The sequence below is a fragment of the Heliangelus exortis genome, chromosome 21 (assembly GCF_036169615.1).
Source record: "Heliangelus exortis chromosome 21, bHelExo1.hap1, whole genome shotgun sequence".
NCBI lineage: Eukaryota > Metazoa > Chordata > Aves > Apodiformes > Trochilidae > Heliangelus > Heliangelus exortis.
This window is the reverse complement of record NC_092442.1, coordinates 5733667-5754076: the sequence shown is the minus strand read 5'-3', so window position 1 is coordinate 5754076 and position 20410 is coordinate 5733667. Positions and strand designations below refer to the sequence as shown.

General features: G+C 46.1%; 1 protein-coding gene across 1 annotated transcript in view; it reads right to left on the bottom strand.

Moving 5' to 3' along the window:
- LRRC75A (leucine rich repeat containing 75A) overlaps positions 1-20410 on the bottom strand; it is a 64578-nt gene that overhangs the window by 34764 nt on the left and 9404 nt on the right. The window contains exon 2 of the mRNA XM_071764804.1: positions 2578-2706. Coding sequence (XP_071620905.1) covers positions 2578-2706 — 129 coding nt within the window. The remainder of the gene's footprint in view (positions 1-2577; positions 2707-20410) is intronic.

Genomic DNA, 20410 nt, shown 5'->3' with positions numbered 1-20410 from the left:
TGTATTTCACTGAAGAGGCTGAGGACCACATTACCCATTATATACAGCTTTCACACAGAGATAGTTGCCCATTTCTAGCCCCAACATGTAGACAAGATTGCATCTTTCACCTGTCTTCTTAGTGGAGCTGCAGCCTAAGAGGTGCAGACACTGACAGAAGAAGGGACAGGCAAAGCTGGGCTTTGGAACAAGGTTTTGTCAGCCCTTCCGTGGCCAGTGATTAGAAGAAAAGCTTCTCTCCCAAGAAAACAGTAGGATGGGGGTCTGCAAAGCCAAAATCTCCCTTTGCATTTACTCTGGGCAGCCTTTAGGTGCTGTTGGAGCTTCCACAGCACAACCCCAGGATGGTAAGAGCTGGTGCTCCCAAGGTCCCAAGGGAAAGACACAGCCTTTGCATAAGGTTTCACTTTCCCCTCTCCCCCAGGTCTGCTCAGTGCTAACCCCATATTCAACAAGTCCTCAAACCAGAGGAAAGCCTGACTCACTCTCTATCACAGTCATCAGTCATCCATTCATGTGGCTCTGGTCTGTGGAAAAAGAAACTGGTTTAATTTTCCAATAGTTTATGGCCAGATATTCCTGCTGGCAAACAGAGCTGTGAATTTTTTACGGGGGCCCTTTGCTCCTTACACATTTGTGTTTGCAGTTTTTTGCCTGGAACACCCTTCACTGGAAACCTGAGAGGCTGCAGGAGAGAAAAAGGGCATCAGAGCAGCTCCATCCCACACCAAGTGGCTTTGCCAAAGTGTTTTGACCCATTCCCCCACTCATGGGGACAGATAGACAGACCTCACCCTAAGGGCCGACAGCACCAGCTGCCTCCTCACCCTGGCACCACGTTTTGGAAAGGGGAAGCCACAGTTTGTGCCTGGAACTGAGCCACTTCCCAAGGAACCTGCCTGGAACCTCTCTATGGGGCTGGGGGGTGGAGAGAGGCAGGAAGATAAAAGCACTGGCCCAAGGTCATGGCCATGGGGAAGCAAACACTTGTTCAAATGTATTTGATCCTATGCAAACAACCCCTTGAACTGACGCTCAAGAACTTGCTGCGCAATCTGAGAGATTCCTGGAAAGCAAAACTGCCTCCTCTATAGCACAAGAAACCTCAAAGTTCTACAACAGCTGCACAAGGTGGTAAATCCCACATGCAACATCAACAGCCACCACTCACCACAACGTTCATGTGCAACAGCAGCTTTCATCCCACCTGAAAGCTTCCTAACCAGACAGCAATCCACCAAGCCCCAGCCAGAGCTGGGTGGTGGCTCTTGCTGCCTGTCACCTTTTCAAACTCCTGCTTTCCTCTCCCATCAATCTCCCAGGGATGCTCCAGGGTTTCGTGACTGTCTGCAAGTCCCTGAGGATCCCTGCCACAGCACCTCGCTGATATTTTCTTTGCTGTATTAACACAGCTGTCCCTGCTCTGGTGCCAACACTTGCCACCTGCCAGTAGCAGCCTCATAAGGGATCTCTGGCAGCAAAACAACTGCAAGGCCCAAGCTGTGCTAAGGAGGGGGGGGAAGACCAAACACATCCAAGGAGCAGGATCTCATGCAGAAGAGGAACCCCAGTGCTGCACGGGCTGGTGTCATTTGGGTTTGCTATTGCATGGTCTGCCACCACAGTTTGCTAGAAGCCCACGATTCAGTATTGGGGGTTTGCATCTCTGTGCTGACCCTGGCACTAACTTCTTCACAGGGTTCAGTGCCAAAAGAAACACGCAGAGAGACAAGGGAAAGCAGATACTCAGCAGTGGAGCAGTTCACCATTGCATCAGCAGCCTCGGGTTATTTTTATGAGGAGCACAGAGTGCACACTTGGCCAGGACTCACCGCTGGTCTCCCAGGGTAAGCGTGGAGAAGAAAGCAGCTTAGTCACGACACTCTGAAAAAGGGTAACCTCAGTGGGGGAATGGGGCCTCTCTGCCTGGAAACACGCCTGTCAAAATAGGTTTCTCCAGTTTCCCATCTCATTGCCTCCAGGGGGAGAAGAGAGGAAAGGGTCTTATTCTTCATAAGAAAAGGGATATATTTGTATCCTTGAACAAGTTTAGCTGTGCTTATAGCTTGAGCTCAAGCAGTAGGCCATGGGACATCTGTCCTTGGTTTAGGGATGGAGATCTGAATCCCTGATGTCCCCAGGCCATGTTTGCACTCTGCTGTACCCACTCCTCAGCACAGTTTTTCCTCAGCAACTCTAAAGAATTCTTTAAATAGTTCAAAAGAGTAATTTCCCCTCATTTTTAAGTAGTGGTGGAGGCTACTATCAAGTAAAACATCCAGAAGAAACAGAAATGAATGACTCTATACTTTATACACTCTCACAGGAAATTAAAACCCCATTATGAGCAGAAAACACAGGAGAGTGATGCCTCCAGGTTCCAGCTAACGTCACTTGGTCAGCTGGAAAGCCCAATACTGTGCAATCAAACCATGACCTCTGAGCAGGTCCTCTCTGTCCAAAGACACACAAGCACAGCAGAAACCAGGAGACTTTTCCTCTTGAACTCAGAGGGAAGCTCTGTGCTCCCAGGAGAGTGACACAGTTAAGAGGATGTGATAAAACCATGGTACCTACCGGTTTGGGGCAGTGGATGTATCTTGCAAGGCTGATGATCAAGTCATGAGTGATGGGATCCACCAGGTTTCTAAAGCTGGCGTATCGATAGAGGACATCATCCAGAGAGGTTGACTCCATTCCTAAATCCTGCAGAGAACAGGGGAAAGCAGCAATGTTAGATGTACTACAAAAGCCAGTGCAAATGTGGTTCTTGGTCAGCCAGCACTGGTGGTGCCCATGAAGAAGTCAAGAAGAAAGTGATCCCCACCATCCAACACAAGAAAGGGGCACATGAGCACATGTGGGGAAAGCCACACTCCTGTGCTTTATCTGCACTGCAAAGATGCACCAGGATGAACATCCTCACGCCACTCACAAGCCATAAATCCACCAAGTGAACAGTATGCTTACAGCGAGCTACAATCAAAGACGACTCCAAAGAACATGACAGCTTGATCAGCATGAAACTGAAATGGGAGAATAAATACAGTATAGATGTGTTCCGGGTCTGCTGTGCATGGGGAGAAGGCAATGAGCCTAAAATTGCAGTAAGGGAAGCAGGAGGATAAATTGAGGGGTTTGGGGAAGAGCAAAATGCTGGAGTAGATTGTCTGGGGAAAGGGTGGAGGCTCTACCATTGGAGACTGGACAAGGATGTGTAAGAAACAGTTCAGATGGAAATGATTGTGCCCTGGGGACAGATCAGACCTCCTGAGGTCCCTTCCAAGACTATTTTCCCTGATTTTCAATCCTTAGACATAATAATTCGAGGAATTTTGGCAGAGAACTAATCATTATGTGAAATATGTTAGTGCATGGGGACAAGGAGGGGAAGGGTTATATATAGTGTACTCCTTTAGCTTCAAATATTTTAACTCCACTATGTTTTGTTCCTCAGGAGAAGCCAATCAGAAGACAGGACAGCACTCCTCACAGATGAACACACATTACAGCAAGGTCCACCATCCACCCCACAGGATGAGGGAATGGAGTCCATCCATCTCAAACCTGTGCCAAAGCCAAAGCACTTCAGCTCCCAGCTCTCACAGTGGGAATGCAGATTTTGCCCAAACAGCTGGAAGTGCAGTAGGGCTGGATCTAGCTGCTGTTGAAGGAAATAAAAAAAAAAGAACACAGCAATAAGAAAGTATTTTATGTGAGGGGGGGGACTGTCCCCCAGGTCCTGGCAACACTCTGAAATTCCACTAGCCAAGGTGTGTGTTAAACACAACCCAAGACAACCTTCTGCTGGCTGATGCCCCCCAGCTCATCTGCTCCAGGGTCACAGTTCAGAGCTCACTGCTGACAGCAATACATGCAATTTTAAAATAATTTACATGAAGAAGTTCCCTTTCTCCTGCCCCCAGTGTTGTAATACAACAAATCCAAACCAGTAACACCTCAGTTCCCTGCAATAAATTGGAGCCTGTCCTGAGCTCAGAGATGCTCTGGCCCCAACAAACCATGTGGGAAAGGAATCATGTGGCTGTATGTGCTGATGCTCTGTGACTTCAATCAGGCTGAAAACAATCATCTTCATTTAAAAAAACAAATTTATTACACCTGAGTACACTGGCTCCAGCAGTCAGAGGATGGTAAGTCTTTATGATATTGTTTTCTTTGTTATTTGTAGGGGCATCACTGCAGCACCAACAGAGTTAATGCCAGCTTTGCTGCTTTTACTGCAAATACATCATCTGAGGCAGTTAAAAATCCACACATGTGGGGTTGTTCTCTCTTGCTAGGAGCATTAAAAAAACCCAAACAAACAACAAACAAAACACAAACAACTCAAAACCAACAAATCCAACCAGCCTCAACACCCAACTGGCCAACACGCCCACTGATTGCAAACATGCCTAGTTTGAAAAATAAAGCAGCCAAAGTGATTTATGACCTATCTCCTGGCTGCTGCCAAGTTGGCACTTAAAGAAAATTAATTAATCTCAGCAACAAGAGCTAGAGCTGAGACAAGGGTGTGCACTGGGCTCCCCAGAAGCAGAACTGCAAGGGTAAGAGCAGCCCACCAAAGCTCCTCCAATGTATTTGGGTTTGATTAGGATGGAAATATTGAGTCCTTCATTCAAGACCATCTTCATCCTCATCTATTTTGGTACTGTGTAGATCTGCAGGTGACTGAGGAGAACTGGCTGGGTTGAGGAACTTAGGATCCCTTGAAGGAGGAAAAAAAAGGAATAACTAGAAACGCGTAGAGCAGGGAGATCCCCAAAGAAAACTCCCAGGGTTCAGGAAGAGAAACACCTCTCCTCACAGTAGTGTGGGCCTGGGAAAGTCCCAGTCTAATTGAGCTCAACATTAGGATTAATCAAACACTAAGAGATGGATTTAGCCTACAATCAAGGGCATCACTGGCAAGCACCACACACTATCCAAGGAGCCAGTTTTGGGGCTTGGTAGAAGTAATCCCATACACAGAGCTCTCGACACGCTGGGATCTTTGAGGCTCAACCCAGGCTTAGCATCTTTCTGCTTCCCTTTAAGCATCTCAAAACTCAGACAAATTTCTCTTTAAGCTAAAATTAAAATGTAGAAGCAATAAATCTAAGCATTTCTCCTCCTCTCCCCTGGGACAGCTTACATTTTTCACATGAAGTGTTCCCTCCCCCCTCCTGGTACACATTTTTATGCACAGATGTCTTTCTCAGATGTTCCCTAAATCTCTCTGCCACACCAGCATTGTCTTTTTTCCACCACACGTAATATTTTAAAGCCACTCAAGGCTGAAACTTGTTTGAGGCCAAGTGATGAGCTCATCTGCAATTTAATATCTTAACACCAGTTCATGCTGTCAGCAGCAAATCACCAATCACTGGCTTTGGGGAAAACGCCCAACATCTGGCTCCAGACACTTGGGTGTTTTTCAGCACATTCTCTTTTCCTAAGGGATCTCTTCACCTGGATAGCAAGTGTAACTTTCAAATAGGAAGGGTTTAGCAGGGTGGTATTTATCAACCAGGGCATGTCATGGTTTTCTTGATGTAGGCTGATGGGGTGTTTCTCTGGTGTACACTCAAAACCCTGCAATATGCTGAGATGGTTTGGGTAGATTTGCACATGTGAGGCAAAAGAAGGGGAACATCTGCCCATCTCTGAGCCCCCTCGGGTCCTGACATCCCCAGGGGCACTGGAAGGATGAGGCTGAGAGGACATTTTAGAGCAGCACATTCAATAGAACATGAGGCAGCTGGTTCTTGATGCCCAACTCAAGCAGGATTTGGGATTAATAACACAAAACAAGAAGAGAAAGTCAGTTATGCAGAAGTCATAGAACCACTGAATCATTTTGGTTGGAAAAGACCTTTCTGATCACTGAGCCCAACCATTAACCCAGCAGTGCCAAGTCCACCACTAAACCATGTCCCTGAGCACTACCTCTACATGGCTTTTAAATTCCTCCAGGGACGGTGACTCAACCACTGAAGTGAATGAAAGCAGCGCAAAGGCTGCGAGTGCATCGAAAGGCACCAGGGAAGGAGCTGCTGACCCTGATGTCAGGCAGCTCCCTGCAACCTGGGCTCCTGCTCCCCGGGTCTGTCTTTGCAAATCCAACCCCTTACTGAGCACATCAGCTCAAGCCTTGCTTTGCCAGGAAACCCTAAAGAGTAGGGAAAGCAAAATCACTTTGGGATTAAGTAGGAAAGCAAAAGTCTTGCTCAATTCATTTTGTTAAGCACCCTCCCAGCCATCACCCATGCCCCTCCTACAATTTATCTGATTTCTTTCCAGCTTTAGGAGGCCAAGAGAGAGCCAAACCACTCATCAGTCTTTGGGGATGGCTTACTCATCACAAGGAAAGCTTCCTGCAACCAACCAGTCATATTCAGCCACCACAGGAAGAGTTTTCTGCAAATGTGGCAATTCAAAGTTTTAGACTTAAAAATACCAAAACAAACCACCAACCCAACAACATCAAAAACCTGCAAAGGGATTAGAAATATAAATCAAAGAGGTCCAGAAGAAAAATGTAATGCCTCCCTCCATGGCAGTCAGCAACAGAAACTTTCCAGCTACAGCCATCAAAGGCATGAGAGATCCCAATTATTTTGGAAAAAACACCAAACCAGATGAGAGCCCAAGCATGGTCAGCCCTGCAGCCCAACAGAGCTGATCCTGTGCTGTGCTGTTCTCCTCAACTTGGGTCTCTTTTGAAAGCAGTAACCAGAGAAACAGCCCCAGCCCTTCCACCCAAAAACCAGGCTAAACTAACATCTCACCATTGGCTTCACCAGGCCAACACTACCAAGCAATGCTGTGACTCCCAGTAAATAAGGGAAAGTAAACACAATGCATTTGGGAGCTCTACTCCCAATTTATCTTTCCCTAGTGTTGGGTAAAACAACTTGTTATTCCCCTTCTGCTGCCTGTCAAAAAATGCAGCAGTACAACAGCTAACAGTTGAGCAACCAGCTTTTGAAGCTCCAAGTTGTCTTTCCATGAGATGCAGCACCACACAATACTCCCCTAGGCCACAAGGAGCTATCAACAACAGAAATCAGGCCCATTTTCACTTGTCTTTATCACTGCAAATTGACTTGCAATTAGAGGAAAATTCAGCAAGTCCATGTGAGAAGTCATACAATAATGCAGGTTATGGTGTTGCTGCTTTCATTAACACAGAGCAGATGCAGCTACCAGCTGCCCAAATGAGGTTACTACTGCGTAAAATATCACCCTGAGCTCTGGCAATCGCAACTGCTCATAAATATCCTGATAGCTGCTACTTTGGCCAGCATCTCCTCCAAAACTGCTTCTTATCACCACTAATAGCCAAGGCAGTATAATGAATGTCCAGACAGAGAGGTTGGTATCATAAACAAGGGTCAGGCATGAAGGAAGAGAAGGATTAATATTGTGGGCAATAAATCATCTGCAGCAACTTATCTGGGAAAAATGATTTCATGAGGTGAGCATTAGCAATGTGGTGAGTAAGGTCAGCTCCAAGAGACAGGCATGTGAGATGTGACTCAAGCACGAGCACACTGTGGGTTGCTCTGCAGCAATGGGGTTGGTTTTCCTGATGGAGGACATATTTAGCTGCTCAACCCTCATGCCTTGTGAAGTAGCCCCCTGAAAACAAGCAAACAAAATATTTCTTGCCTTTGATCTTTAAAATGGTTGACTCCATCACAAATACTCCAGTGTCTTCTTGACTTCCGAGGCCAGGAAGCCACAGTGAACCTTGGTATTTATGGAGTTGCCAGCTGCAATTAGCCATGGCTGCCCACAGTATCTAGAATCTGCCTCCACCTGTTTTGCATGTGATGAACCCTCCGACATTTGCTTCACCGCTTATAAATTTGCTGCCACTTTACTTTCCTATGGGATAAGACCATGCAATGTAGAAGTGCCTTGCTGGAAAGCTTATCTGCCCAGTGCATTTATTGCAGCCTAACAGCCCCAGTCATCCATATACACTGACTATAAATCACCCATTTATACACTGCAATAACCTAGAAACAGCTTAATTCTTAACTGGGTATCCTAAGGAAACAAGGCTAAAATATTCAGGTTGTCCATCCACCTCATTCTTCTCTTCTCAAAGAGCCTTTTATATAGGAACCAATTGCACAGGTTGAAAGAGGAGTAAAGCATCTGAAAGGTAATGGTGTTCCAGCAGGTTTGGGGAAAAAAACAGACCTCAGCAATGCAAAGATGCACAAGCTTGTACCTTTGAAGAGGCCAGGAGGAGTTTACAGCCACATGTGGTTTAGCTGTGACCCCGCAGCCAGGGGTGGGACCAGTACGTCCAGATGAGGCATCACTGAAGGCACCCTGGAAGCCTCCAAACTACCAGTTGCTGCATATTACTATGTCTATTACACCAAATGATGCAAAACCAAATTTTAAATATGTAGGGTAATTTCTGTTTTAAAAGAGTAAATATTGGTTTGGAACCAACAATTCCTCACTCGAGCCTCAAGTGAGGGCACAGTTAGAGAGCCACTGTTTCAAGAATGAAGTAAACATTTCCCTGGCATACAGACTCAAATAATAAATGGTGGCAGCTTGAACCCCCTCCAGGAAGGTGGAATAAGAGAAACTTGGAGAGACGGATTAATGGACAGATAGGATGCTGCCATCCAGACAATAAAAAAGGGCGAGCAAGAGCTTTGCAGAAGAATGCGCAGAGTTTATTCTAAACTGCGAGGCAAACACAATTACCCCAACTGGAGCACAGCCAGACCACAGCTAACAGACTGCTTCAGGAAAGTACCTGTGGATGTTTAATGAGAATGGATAGCCTCAGCTACCCATCCCATCTTGATGTACGAAGCCAGGGGGATCCCAGTATAGAAAAAGCTTGGAAACACTATCTGGGGAAGGTGAGTCCAAGATTTACTTTGAAGAATTCAAGTAATTTAGATCCACCACTGCCTTTAACACAAGTATTTCTCTTATGCTTGTAACATACTATTCCCCCATCCCTTCTAAACAAGTAGGAGCTGCCCACATCCCATCCAACCTGCTGCAACAATTGAGGGCTCCAGCCCCCAGCCAAGATCCTGTAGTCATGCAGTAACTGCATCTGATGACTTCTGATGGGACTTGTCACTTCTTCCTCTGGTTCCCCAGATGGATGGGTGACAGCAGCAACCTCCCAGCAATGTACCTCAGCCTGTCTCAGCCCTAACGGGCAAGAGCCTCTTCTGTTCTGCACCAAAACACTCTAAGGAGAGCAATTCCCCAAGGGCAAAGGAAAGACTGGGACTAAAAAAGCTGCAGGTCTAAGCACAAGATGTGGAGGAGGTTGTGAACAAACACTCTGGTCTCTCCAGTTTGCCAACAGCTGAGTCCAAACACCAAAGGGCCACTCTCACAGCCTCCTTGCCTCTTGCTAGTCAACTCTACCCCAAAGCCCACCACATTGCATGGCTAAAATCCAAAGAAAAAGGTTAATGCATCAACCCTGCAAGACACCCACCCTATTAACTCTGTTCTTGCAGCTGGAACTCTCATTAACAACTCTGCAGTGAAGCATTAAAAGGAAATATAACAAATTTAATCAAGCATCTGCCATTTCCATCCTCATGTGTCTGCTAAAAGAGCTTGTGGAGTCATTCTGGTGCTGACTGGAGCACTTAAACTACAGGTCAGAAGCAGAACTTCAGTTTACCATTCCTTTTCCTCTATGACTATTTTGCTATTAAAGGCAGTAGGGGCTGCACAAGGACTCCTCCTCCAGCATGGAGCAGTGGCTGATACCCAGAGTGAAGCCTACACACCAGCACCTGCCTTGACCACACTGTGTGGCTGGCTCCTGACTGCACCTCTCCTCCCTGCCAACCTATGTGCAGAAAAATACTGATTTTTCCTTGCAAAAGTCTGTGTTGGAAAACAGCCAGGGCAAGGGTGCATCTCATCTTCTGTCAGGTAAGGATCCAGACTTGTCACCTAAACTCAGTTTACTGTCAATTCATATTAAGATGGTGATTCATCCTATTCTGAGGCAGCTGGGCTGAGTCAGTCTCTCACTGGATGTGGCTGTCTCCAAGAGTTACCAGCCAAGAAAAGCCCCTCTAATTAGCTTATCCTAGACATTCAATGTTTAGGCAACTGGAGCAGGAAAATCCCACTCATACTGTTTGCACCTTTGTTACCCAGCACAGCAAGCACAGAGCTCTGCATGACTTTCATACGCACTCTTCCAGCCAAAGAGCAGTCCCATCTGTTTGGCAGCTGAATGTCCATCAATACTAGTCACATTTTTAAGTTTTGCTTTAGGCCTGCACTGCCATGTTGGAAGTAATGAGGAGCTCAAACAGCTTTGTCCTTGGGAGGTGACAGTAAATGTCTTATTGGCATGGAAAACTTTTATTTGTGCATGCAGATACCATGCCACACTGTGTTCACATGCATTAAATACACACACGTCTTTATAGTAAGTATTTATGGGAACAAAACAAAAAAAAAGGCAGAACTGAGATCCTTGCAGGAAAGGGGAAGAGGTTTCCAAATAGAAGATGACACTTGCAGATGGGAAGGAATCACTTATCTTCATAATTTCCATAAAGATGGTGCTGGTGTCTGGGTTTATGATAAGCAAATGATTCCTGCTACAAGAGCAGCATCCACAGTCACACACCTATCACTGTTTGGAATTACAGACAACTCTCCCTGTATGAACTACAACTGATGAGAGATTTTGCAGCAACATTAAGTCTGCAAGGAGTTTGTGGAGCCTGTTCCACACCCTGCCTCACCTGCACAGTGTTTCATTGACAGTGCTGAGCCCAACACCCTTGTTTTACACATCCCTGCAAGTGTCTCAGCCAGGGGATACACTAAAGAGTCCAAAAATTGTGATTCAGCCAGCCCAGCTTTAATAATGAATCAAACAGGCAGCAAGGCTGTGCTGTCCATCTGTCTGCCTCTGTCCTTCCCCAGCTAACTGTCAGCCAGTCTCATTAAAACAGAGGAAAGGGGCAAAAGTCTCCAAGATCTTAAGATCCTGTAAGTTTTGGAGAACTGGTGTCAAGGGAATGAAAAGACCCCAGTAAAGGAAGGACCAGTTCTTGGCTGTGGTACACCCCACACAGCAGCAGACAGATGGACAGATGGTCTACAGCTGAGGCAGCTGGTCCACAGCTGTCATCAGGATTGCCCAGCTGGGACCTCAAGGTTTTCCCAGAGCTGAGGTTTGGTTGGTGTGATGGACAACCAAGATGAGCTTGGAGGGAAGTCAGGCTCACCTGGCCCTGCACTGGGGACGACCCTCTTTCCTAACCAGAAAAGATGAGTGAATGGGAGGCCTCATCTCTCACTCTTCCCTGCTCTAATCCAGTTGTCCCCACTTCACACATTAGCACAACACAGCATGAGCTGCCTGGCTCTGGCATTAATTCTGTGGAGCCAGCCTCCAGTTAACAGGAAAGCAGGACTTATTGCCTTGGCCCAGTCAAGCCCCATCTCCTGTTTCCAGCAGCTGCTACCATGAGATATTTCAAGAGAAGGTCAGTACAGGTCTCCTTCTGATGTACAAGGGTGCAACCCTGCCTGCTGGGTGAAAAGCACACTCTGATCAGCTGCTCCCAGGAGAAGGAGATCCCTGTACAGCCATGTACAGAAGGAACTGCAAATCCCAGCTGAAAAGTCACATTTGCTTTTATACCCATTCAAAATGCTGCTTTTTGAAGAGCTCATCTCAGGCAGGAGAGCTGCTGCAATCTAATGATGGAAAAAGAAACTTGATAATTTCAGGTGATCGAGCAGGCCTGTGTTTGCAGTGCTGCCAAAAATGCTGAGATGGGGATTACCCACAACTATCTGACATGGGGTTTTTGCTTTGACATACACCTCTGCCAAGCAGCAACCAAGCAGCCAGACACACGAGCCACCCAAAAAGGCTTCCACACCATCCCCAGCCAATAAAATTCCCAGGCACATTATGCTGCACCTGCACCATGTAACTATACCAACAGGAAGACTCCTGGACGAACCCCCCCCCCAGCACCCAAAAGAAATTAATCCTCTACTGCACGTACAATAAGAGCTTGCAATCCAATAACTGCTATCTAAAACCTGGTTTCACTTCCAAGCCCTGGGTTGATTATTATTGCATTAGCTATGGAGGGATGTATTGTTACTGCTCAATGAATGCTAAGCTCTGCTTCAAAGCCACTGAATTTCAGTGCTGTAAGACTATACAAGTGCTTCCACAGTTGCTTTGGGACCCTTCAAAGGAGATGGGTGCTAGAGATTAAAACCCAAGATCATATTGACACAGGCATTAGTGAAAATAAGTGTCAGTGATTGCTCAACACAGCTCTTTGCCAGGGCAGGTTATTCACAACAAGTAATTTAAGACATCTTTGAGAGAGAGAAATATTCAATTAACTCTTTAAACTGGCTGCTGAGGAATAATGTGAAGGTTATGAAGAGATCATTTAAACGAACAAATTGCATCTGACTCCAATAAAAACACTTCAAGCCTTTTTTTGTACCATTTATACACCACTGCAGGAGCCTGGGTGGGAGGAGATAGAAATGGGCTTGGAAAGATTGTGCAAGGGGAGAGCCAGACATGGCAGCATGCAGCACCAGCACTACCCAAGCGCATCTCCAGTACCTTGCCACAGTCTTTGGCTGCCATCAGCACCTCCAGAAAGCAAACACGTGGCTGAGTCAGAAGGTGCTATGTTTTGCCATTGCCAAACCCACACCTCAGTAGGCAACTGGTATGCTCTCCTTCCTTAGACTGAGCACCCTGTCCTGTACATGAAGACTCATGGGTGCATTCCGCAGGAGAAGAAACAGGAGCACGTGCATGTCCTCCAACATTCACAGCGCTGCAGCCCATCCCCAAGCACCCCATGTTGGTCCTGCTGCTGCCCCAAGGCTTTGCACCCTACCTCATACTTCCCAGAACCAGAGTTCTGTCATCTTCTTTTCCTCCCACCCAAATGTGCACCACATGAACTGCACAGATGTCTCCATGTTGATCTAAGTGTCAACCACCACAAAGCAGCTGAAGGAGCAACTTTGATTTCCTGATCCACAAGTCATCTCCAGGTGTATATTGGCTCTCTGCCAAGCAGAGTCACTCTTTACATGTCCCTTGCTGCCTTCAACAAATTAATCTGGCTCCATTGTCACTGCAAGAAGACATATTAGAGACTTTGCACAGTGAAACCTTAGAGGAAACAAGGTACAGAGATTTTAACTCAAAGCAAGACATGAGAAAACTCAACATCAAAATAAAACCTCTCTACCCCTCTTCTGCATTAAGAGCCTGAGTTAATAACAACCTATTCCACAACAAGAGTAAAGCCTTTTTCTACACTTGGTGTCTTCTTAACAATTAAAAGAGATTTCCAGCAAAGGAGGGAAACACAAAGGAAATCAAAGGAAAACAAAGAAATCCCACAGCACCAAACTAATTTTCTTACTTAAGACAGAGCAACAGGAAGGGAATAAAAATAAAAGGTTTCCACTGCTTCTAACCTTGTGCGCCACACAAGTAATTAACATGGACAACATGAATTTCAATTCTTTCATTTGCAAATCCAGCATCACAGTTAATCTCAAGCATGGACAAAGTCTATTAATAAAGCAGATTCATGTAATGGGATTCCAAGTAATGGCAAATCAATACATAACACACTGGTATGCTAGAATAATCTGTGCTTTGCATAATAATCACGGGAACTCTAATGCTCTGTATTTATATGTAGACATATTCAAGACCAGCCCAGGCCACCTAATGAGCTTGGCAGGGTCTGTGGGATGCATCAGGAATGTTCTCTGGCTGCTGAAGAACTAACTAGCAAGAAAACATGGTAAAAGTGTGCATGAAGCACTTCCAGCAGGGAGAAGAAAACAAGGACGATGCTACTTAACACAGAGCGTTGGCACTCCTATCCTCACCTGGAAAATGGGTAAAGTCCCTGCCATCCTGTCCCTGTGATCATGACAAAAAAAGGCTTCCATGAGGTGCACACCCATGTTTACCATCCAATGTGTTCCCAAAAGCCATGCAAGGGGCAGGGACTGTCTGAGTAGGGCAAGGACAAACTCCTCAGCAATCCCATTTCATAAATTAGACTTGGAGCTTGTGGCTCATTTCTCTCCAGACACTGACAGCAGACAGTTCTGAAGCAGCTTCATTAAACACCCACTGCATGTGCTTTTGCACAATGTTCCCCATCATGCTGAGCCAGCAAGCCATCCCCCTAATCATGGAATGGTAAGAGACACAGTCTGAAACCAGCCACATATAAGCAGCTTCCAGCCTAGGGAAAAGTAGGGATCTCACCCACTTCTTTGATTAGCTCCTTATCAAGCCTGTGAAATGCCTTTTTTGCAGTATGTGTGCCCCAAGAGGAGGAGCAGTTCCCTCCACATTTTGAAAAGCCTGGTACCCAGCTAGGTGTGAGATTACTGAATTAATCCTGATAACCACTGCTTAGTCCCTCAGGGGTGAAATCAGGGAGGAAAGGGGAAGTATTTCTTACACCTCCAAGTAGCCACAAGCAAGGAACAGCATTAGCCTCCCCTGTGCAGACACATGCTCAGCAGCTTTTCAAGGTGCAAGGCAAGATGATTTCTGTTATAAATCCTCCTCAAGCTCCTCTGATCTCACCCTACGCATGGGAAGAACCCTTCTCTCCAGGAGGTGCCTGTCGCTGGAGCTCACCAACTGCTGGCAGAACCTTTGCTCTGCCCTCCACTGCACGTTCAGATGCATTTACTGATCTACACAGGTCCCAGCTCCCACCCCCTCATTCCCTTAACCACTGTCCTTGTCATCTCAGCCCCTCTGTGGTCTCAACAGTCTTCCCCTGAAACAACAGGAGAAACTGAGACAGAGCAAGTAACACCCACATCCTCACACTGCTGCCTTCTGCCTTGAACATCAACATTTGCAAACACCCATAGTTGGGAGGCCACAGTTCTGCTCTCCTCCTTCTCCTTTGGGATACCTCATCTCATGCTTGCCAAGTCAGAAAACCACTTAAATACCTGATTAAGTACAAGCACATGTTTAAGTCTCACCGAAGCCAAAGGGTTTTGATTAGCATAGCACTTAATACAGGTTTTTACTAAGCAAGGCTTCTTTCCTCCACTGCCATCTCCACCTCAGTCCCTTCAGGGCAGCAGAGTATGACTTGAGAAGCAGTGGCCAGGACACAGACTGCCTGAGCAAAATGCAGCTGCAGTGATCAGTGATCAGCATTCTGCACAAAATCAGGCAATGAGATCCCAGGAGAGGCAGGAAGTTTGCAGGTTGGGCTGGTCTGTGACAGACTCTGCCCCATGAGAGCCAGCTCACTGACTCGCCAGCAAACTCTTCCAGTAAGTGCTATTAAGATCTTCCTCTTCATTTCACCATACATGATGCAGGAAGGCTTGAGGGATGGTGGCTGTTGGCCTCCTTCCTGAGCCCCAGGCACTGCCTGGGATGCGACAGATTAACTCACACGTGGCCGGAGGATCCTTGAACTCGTTCAACAAGAGAAATTCATCCCGGCTTTCATTGGGGGTACTGAACAAATACAGAAAATAAACAGCCTCTCTGCTCCATTCCATGCTTCTTGCCCCATTTGCAGGCCCTGGGTCCTCTATAGGACCTCTATAGGAAGAGGTGACCACTATACCCATGAACCCACAGCAGCACCCCAAGCCAATCTGCCTCCTGTTCATAAGGGCACCAGTACATTTTGTTCAGCAATAAGAGGTGTCAAAGTCCCCCGATTAAAAATGAGAATATTTCTGCTTTGTTTGACAGTCAGGGCCATTAAGCTGCTCTTGTTGACATTTCATTTCCCAGCAAGGATGCTGGCAGCGTGCGCCAAATGAACTCAGGATGACCTAGACAGAAAACATACCTTTGTCCAGGATGTTTCTGTGAAGGAAATTCAGACCATGATGGATTTGTGGTGGTGCAGTGCCCAGCAGATGATACCATGCTATCAGCTGACACTCGTGGGTGATAATAACCACACCTTTAGCTCACTTTGCAGGAGACAGCTTCATTGAAAACCTGCTGCTTCCACTGCTGAGTCACGTCAGAGCCCCTGCTCTTGGAGCTGATGAAATGCAAATTTCAATACAGGCTTTTTGCTTCTTGTCCCTCCCAACCACGAGTGGCAGCTCCCCAACCTCTACTGTTGGGGTCTGAGACAAGGGCCAGAAGGACCACCAGCTAGTCCCAGTAACAAGGCAGGAGGCAGCTCTAGAAGAGGTTTACACTGCAGATCATGATTCCTGCATCAGTTCCTAGTCCATGTTTTCACACCCACGGGAACACAGCTGATTTCTATGCTCAGGATAAACTTGGACAGGAGTTTCCTTCTGGGAGAGTGACAGTGAGGGATGGAAGGACATCAGCAAAGAACCCATTAAGAAAAGTTTCTGTCTCCACAGCCTGGGCTATTTTGCTATTTTCTTACAATGTGCCACCACCCCAGGAAATGTCCCCAGCCAGATGCAAAGACATGAAATGCCAGTGGCAACAGAGCACCCTGGTAATCTCTTGTCCTTCTCTGCAGGTGGCTGAGCCTTCCTGGGAAAACTAAGCTGGACCCCATGAAATGCTGTGGCCAAAGAGTATTTCTACAGGTGCTAGAACAAAGTCTTTGGCTTAAACTCCCACCACAGCATTGGCATTACAAGCCAGGAACATTTATTTTTCCAACTTCAAAATGGCCAACACTAATATTTTTGACCACCAGTTTCTCCTGAAGTTAACAGCAAAGGAAGGAGAACCGTGGAAGCTTTCAGGACACAGAACCAACCTCTTACTATCGTTTTCCAGATACAACTGCAGGGCTGAATAATGGCTGAAACTTGATGCAAGGTGATGAGCTGAGCAAGAGCAAAGCCAGGATGACCTCACTGCACAGCACCATCCGCCAGCAAGCTGAGCCTTCCCTTCCCTGCTAAAGTCCCACTGAGACATCCACAACCCTGGGCTGAAATTCCTCATCCATCCATGAAACAGCTGATTTCACTATCAAGGCAGCACTGAGACATGACTAAAGCAGTCATTGGGCCTGTTTCCAAGTGTAGAAGCAACTGGCCCATGGTGAATCAGACACCTACAGCCTCACACACACAAGACGTGGGTAAACCACAGCCTTCCCAATGGGCTGGGTTGGCATTTAACACACTGTAACACTGAACAAGTCCTGGGACCTTGTTCCATCCCAAGAAAGGCCAGAAATTCATGCTTCTGTTCCACATTTTGCTGTTGTAATGGTAAAAGCTGAGTCAGACTAAAAACACATCTACTTGTGCGTTGCACAAACACACACACGGTAGAAGCTCGTAACACTCAGGTCCTACTCCAGAATCCAGTCAGAAACCAAACTTTTCCTTCTCCCAACTCTAAGTTTTGCTTTGTGCAGCTCTCCAGAGAGTTTCATTCCATTTCATTAGCAGCACAGCCTGGAGCACCCCAGCTGCAAATCTGCCCTGTGGCATTCCACCAACTCACAGATGGGTCAGCCAGAGATGAAGTATCTGGAGATGGAATCCTAGTAGCTCTTAGAGCTCCTGACACCCTCATCCCAAAGCAACAAGGCAAGAGAGAAGAAATGCCTCTTTTGGTAGTGACCTGTGTAAGAACTAGGTTGTTATGCTCAAAAAGGAGATGTCAGAAAGCAGATGTACATACAAAGTTCAAAGACATCTTTTTTTACTCCCTGCTTAAGCCAAATGACTTCCTATCAGTGAAATAATTCAGCTGGAGACTGAATGTGTGCTTGCACCCACAAGGCCCAGGGACGAGCAGCTCTCCCTAAGACAAGTCCCTATGCACCTCGAGGGATGTGGATCCCCAGCATGCACCTACTTCTCACACTGAGAAACTGAGACACCAAGTAACTCCCCAAACCCAGAGTCCCTGGCAGCAGCTACATCACCCTGCTACAACCCGCTGTCTCTCATTTGGGGCAGAAAGAGGGCTTTCAGTTATGACCATCAAGCCCTTACTTAGGCGGGGCTCTTCCCCAAGCCTGCTGGAACATGGACATCGTAGTCCTGCCACAGAGATGTGGAAGGAGCCTGTCTGCATCACCCACACTGGTGATCAGAGGTTTTAATGGTACTGAGGTATTTGGTTAAGAGCCACACTTATAATCTGAAGTGAGAATGAAAAGCACAGCCTCCTGCTCAGCCCTGGTGAAGACAGGAGGAGAGGGCAGCAGGCACAGCTCTATACTTGCAATAAACAGAGCCACACCAAATGCTCTCCATTCCCTTCCAAAGCTATCAAGCACAGCCCTGCTGTTTGGACCGCTATGAATCCAGGCAGGCAGTCTGTAATTTCCAGCCTGACAGCTTAGTAATGGCACACGTAATAATATATTGATTTTGTCTGCTGTCTGAGAGGCTGCCCAGCAGCCTGAGGAAGGGAATTGACAAAATGAGGGTTTCCTCTCAAAATACCCACAGAAAAATGGGATGCTGATTGGGAAGATAATGGGCAAGGCCATCAGATGGGGCAAATTAACTCCCAGTTTTCACTGGGTGCTTCAAAAGCCTCCCATCTTCCCACCCCAAGACTTAATCAGCACTGAGATTTACACCACAGCAAACTGGGAACCTTGCCCCTGTCTCACAGGGTACATTGTTTTGGGGCTAAAAAATTAAAAAATTAAGTCTTTCCCATGTTTTATTCCATGTTTCTGTGTTTTTAGAGCCTAAGATTTTTAACCTTTAAATGAAGTGGAAGCTGTCCTGGATTGGGATCTGGTGTTTGGTACCTGGCCCAGAGGGAAGAAGTTTGGATAGTAAAATCTTTCTTGGAGACTTTCACAGTAACTTCCCGCTCTGGCATCAGGGAAATTTGATGCTCCTTTGAGGATCAACCTCATCAGGTGCTTCCAAACTGGGATAACAGCAGCTACAGGGGTAGGATCCTCCCAGACTGCTCAGTTTCTTCTGAGAAACCCAATGGTAAAGGCTCTTGGCTCAGCACAGAGCTTAGTAAATGCCCAGCCCAGCCTTGCTAAGGAAGTGTTAAGGAATGGGTTGCACAAGGATTTAATTCAATGACATGAAAATTCATCTAATATTACTATTTTAAATAGCTTTAAACATTACATACGTTTACTTTAAAAGACTCAAACAAACAATTGAAGGTGATGCCAAATTATGGTTATGCTTTAATATTAAACAGCTTATGTTAGCCTGGGCAAGCAGGACGTGCCAAGCTGCCAAATTTTTAAACAAAGTCACTGATGAGAGCACAAGCAGAAAAGACTGAGGCACTAATGCTGCTTTTGGGGGAGCCTGGACCTCTCACAAGGACAAAGAAACCACCTTCATTTCAGTTAATTCACCCAGTCCAGCTCAACATTAACTTAAACGAATCAGGAATATGATGGAGAAATGCACATTTCCCAATCTGCAAGTCAAATTACAACCTGAGACGCCAAGGTCACTAATTATGGTGACCAGAAGTGTAATTCATTATGTGCAATTAATACTCTAGTTAGTGAATCAATTAGTTTTAAAGGGAAAATATGTTTTGAGACATGTTTGTCTGCCCTACAGATTCAGCATACTTAAAAGTTTATTAACTGGTCAAGTAACATTAAAATATTTGCTTTCTGGATGTAACTTTAGTCAGAAATACAAAATAAAAAAACCCCAACAGTCGTGGAAACCCAAAATTCACCATTTCCCACCAGAATAAAAACATATAAAATTAATCACCCAACTGTACAGCTGCCTAAATAACTATCCACAAATGCACCAGGCTCCTTGCTCAGAAAAGGAAGTATCTGATTACACCAAGCAGCAGCAGCTTTTTACAACCAAACAGGAAAACATCCTCTTTCTTACAGAATGACAAAAAAAAAAAAAAAAAAAAAAAAAAATCCTACCCACAAAGGAAAAAAAAAAAAAGGCTGCTTAAATCAAGATTCCCTCCTTCATGATTTTGGCTACTGTCACCACCATGGGTATAGGTCAATCACACTCATATCCCAAATTGCTTCACGTTTTCTACCCTGGCCCAGGAAGGCATCAGAAGCAAGACTTTCCCCCAATCCCATCTTCTTCCAACCCTGTCAGGAAGAGCTGTAGAGAAATAGATAGTATATATAGAAACAGATGAAGAATGCCAGAATGAAGCAAAGCTTTGCTAGCTCTGCCTACATTCCACCATGGGTGACCTTGAGAGAAGGGACTATTCAAGGATGGGCTGTTTGGACAGGCCTGAGTGTCACTTCAGAGATTTGTGCTTTGTTACTCCAAATTTCATCCTGGACCAGGCCCTGTGGCTTATTCAACACAAGCAAAAACCACAGCAGATGCTGAAGTGGGTTTGATGCATCCCTTGTGCACAGGAGCTGGTTGGGACTCTGCCCCAAAGTGCTTCTTT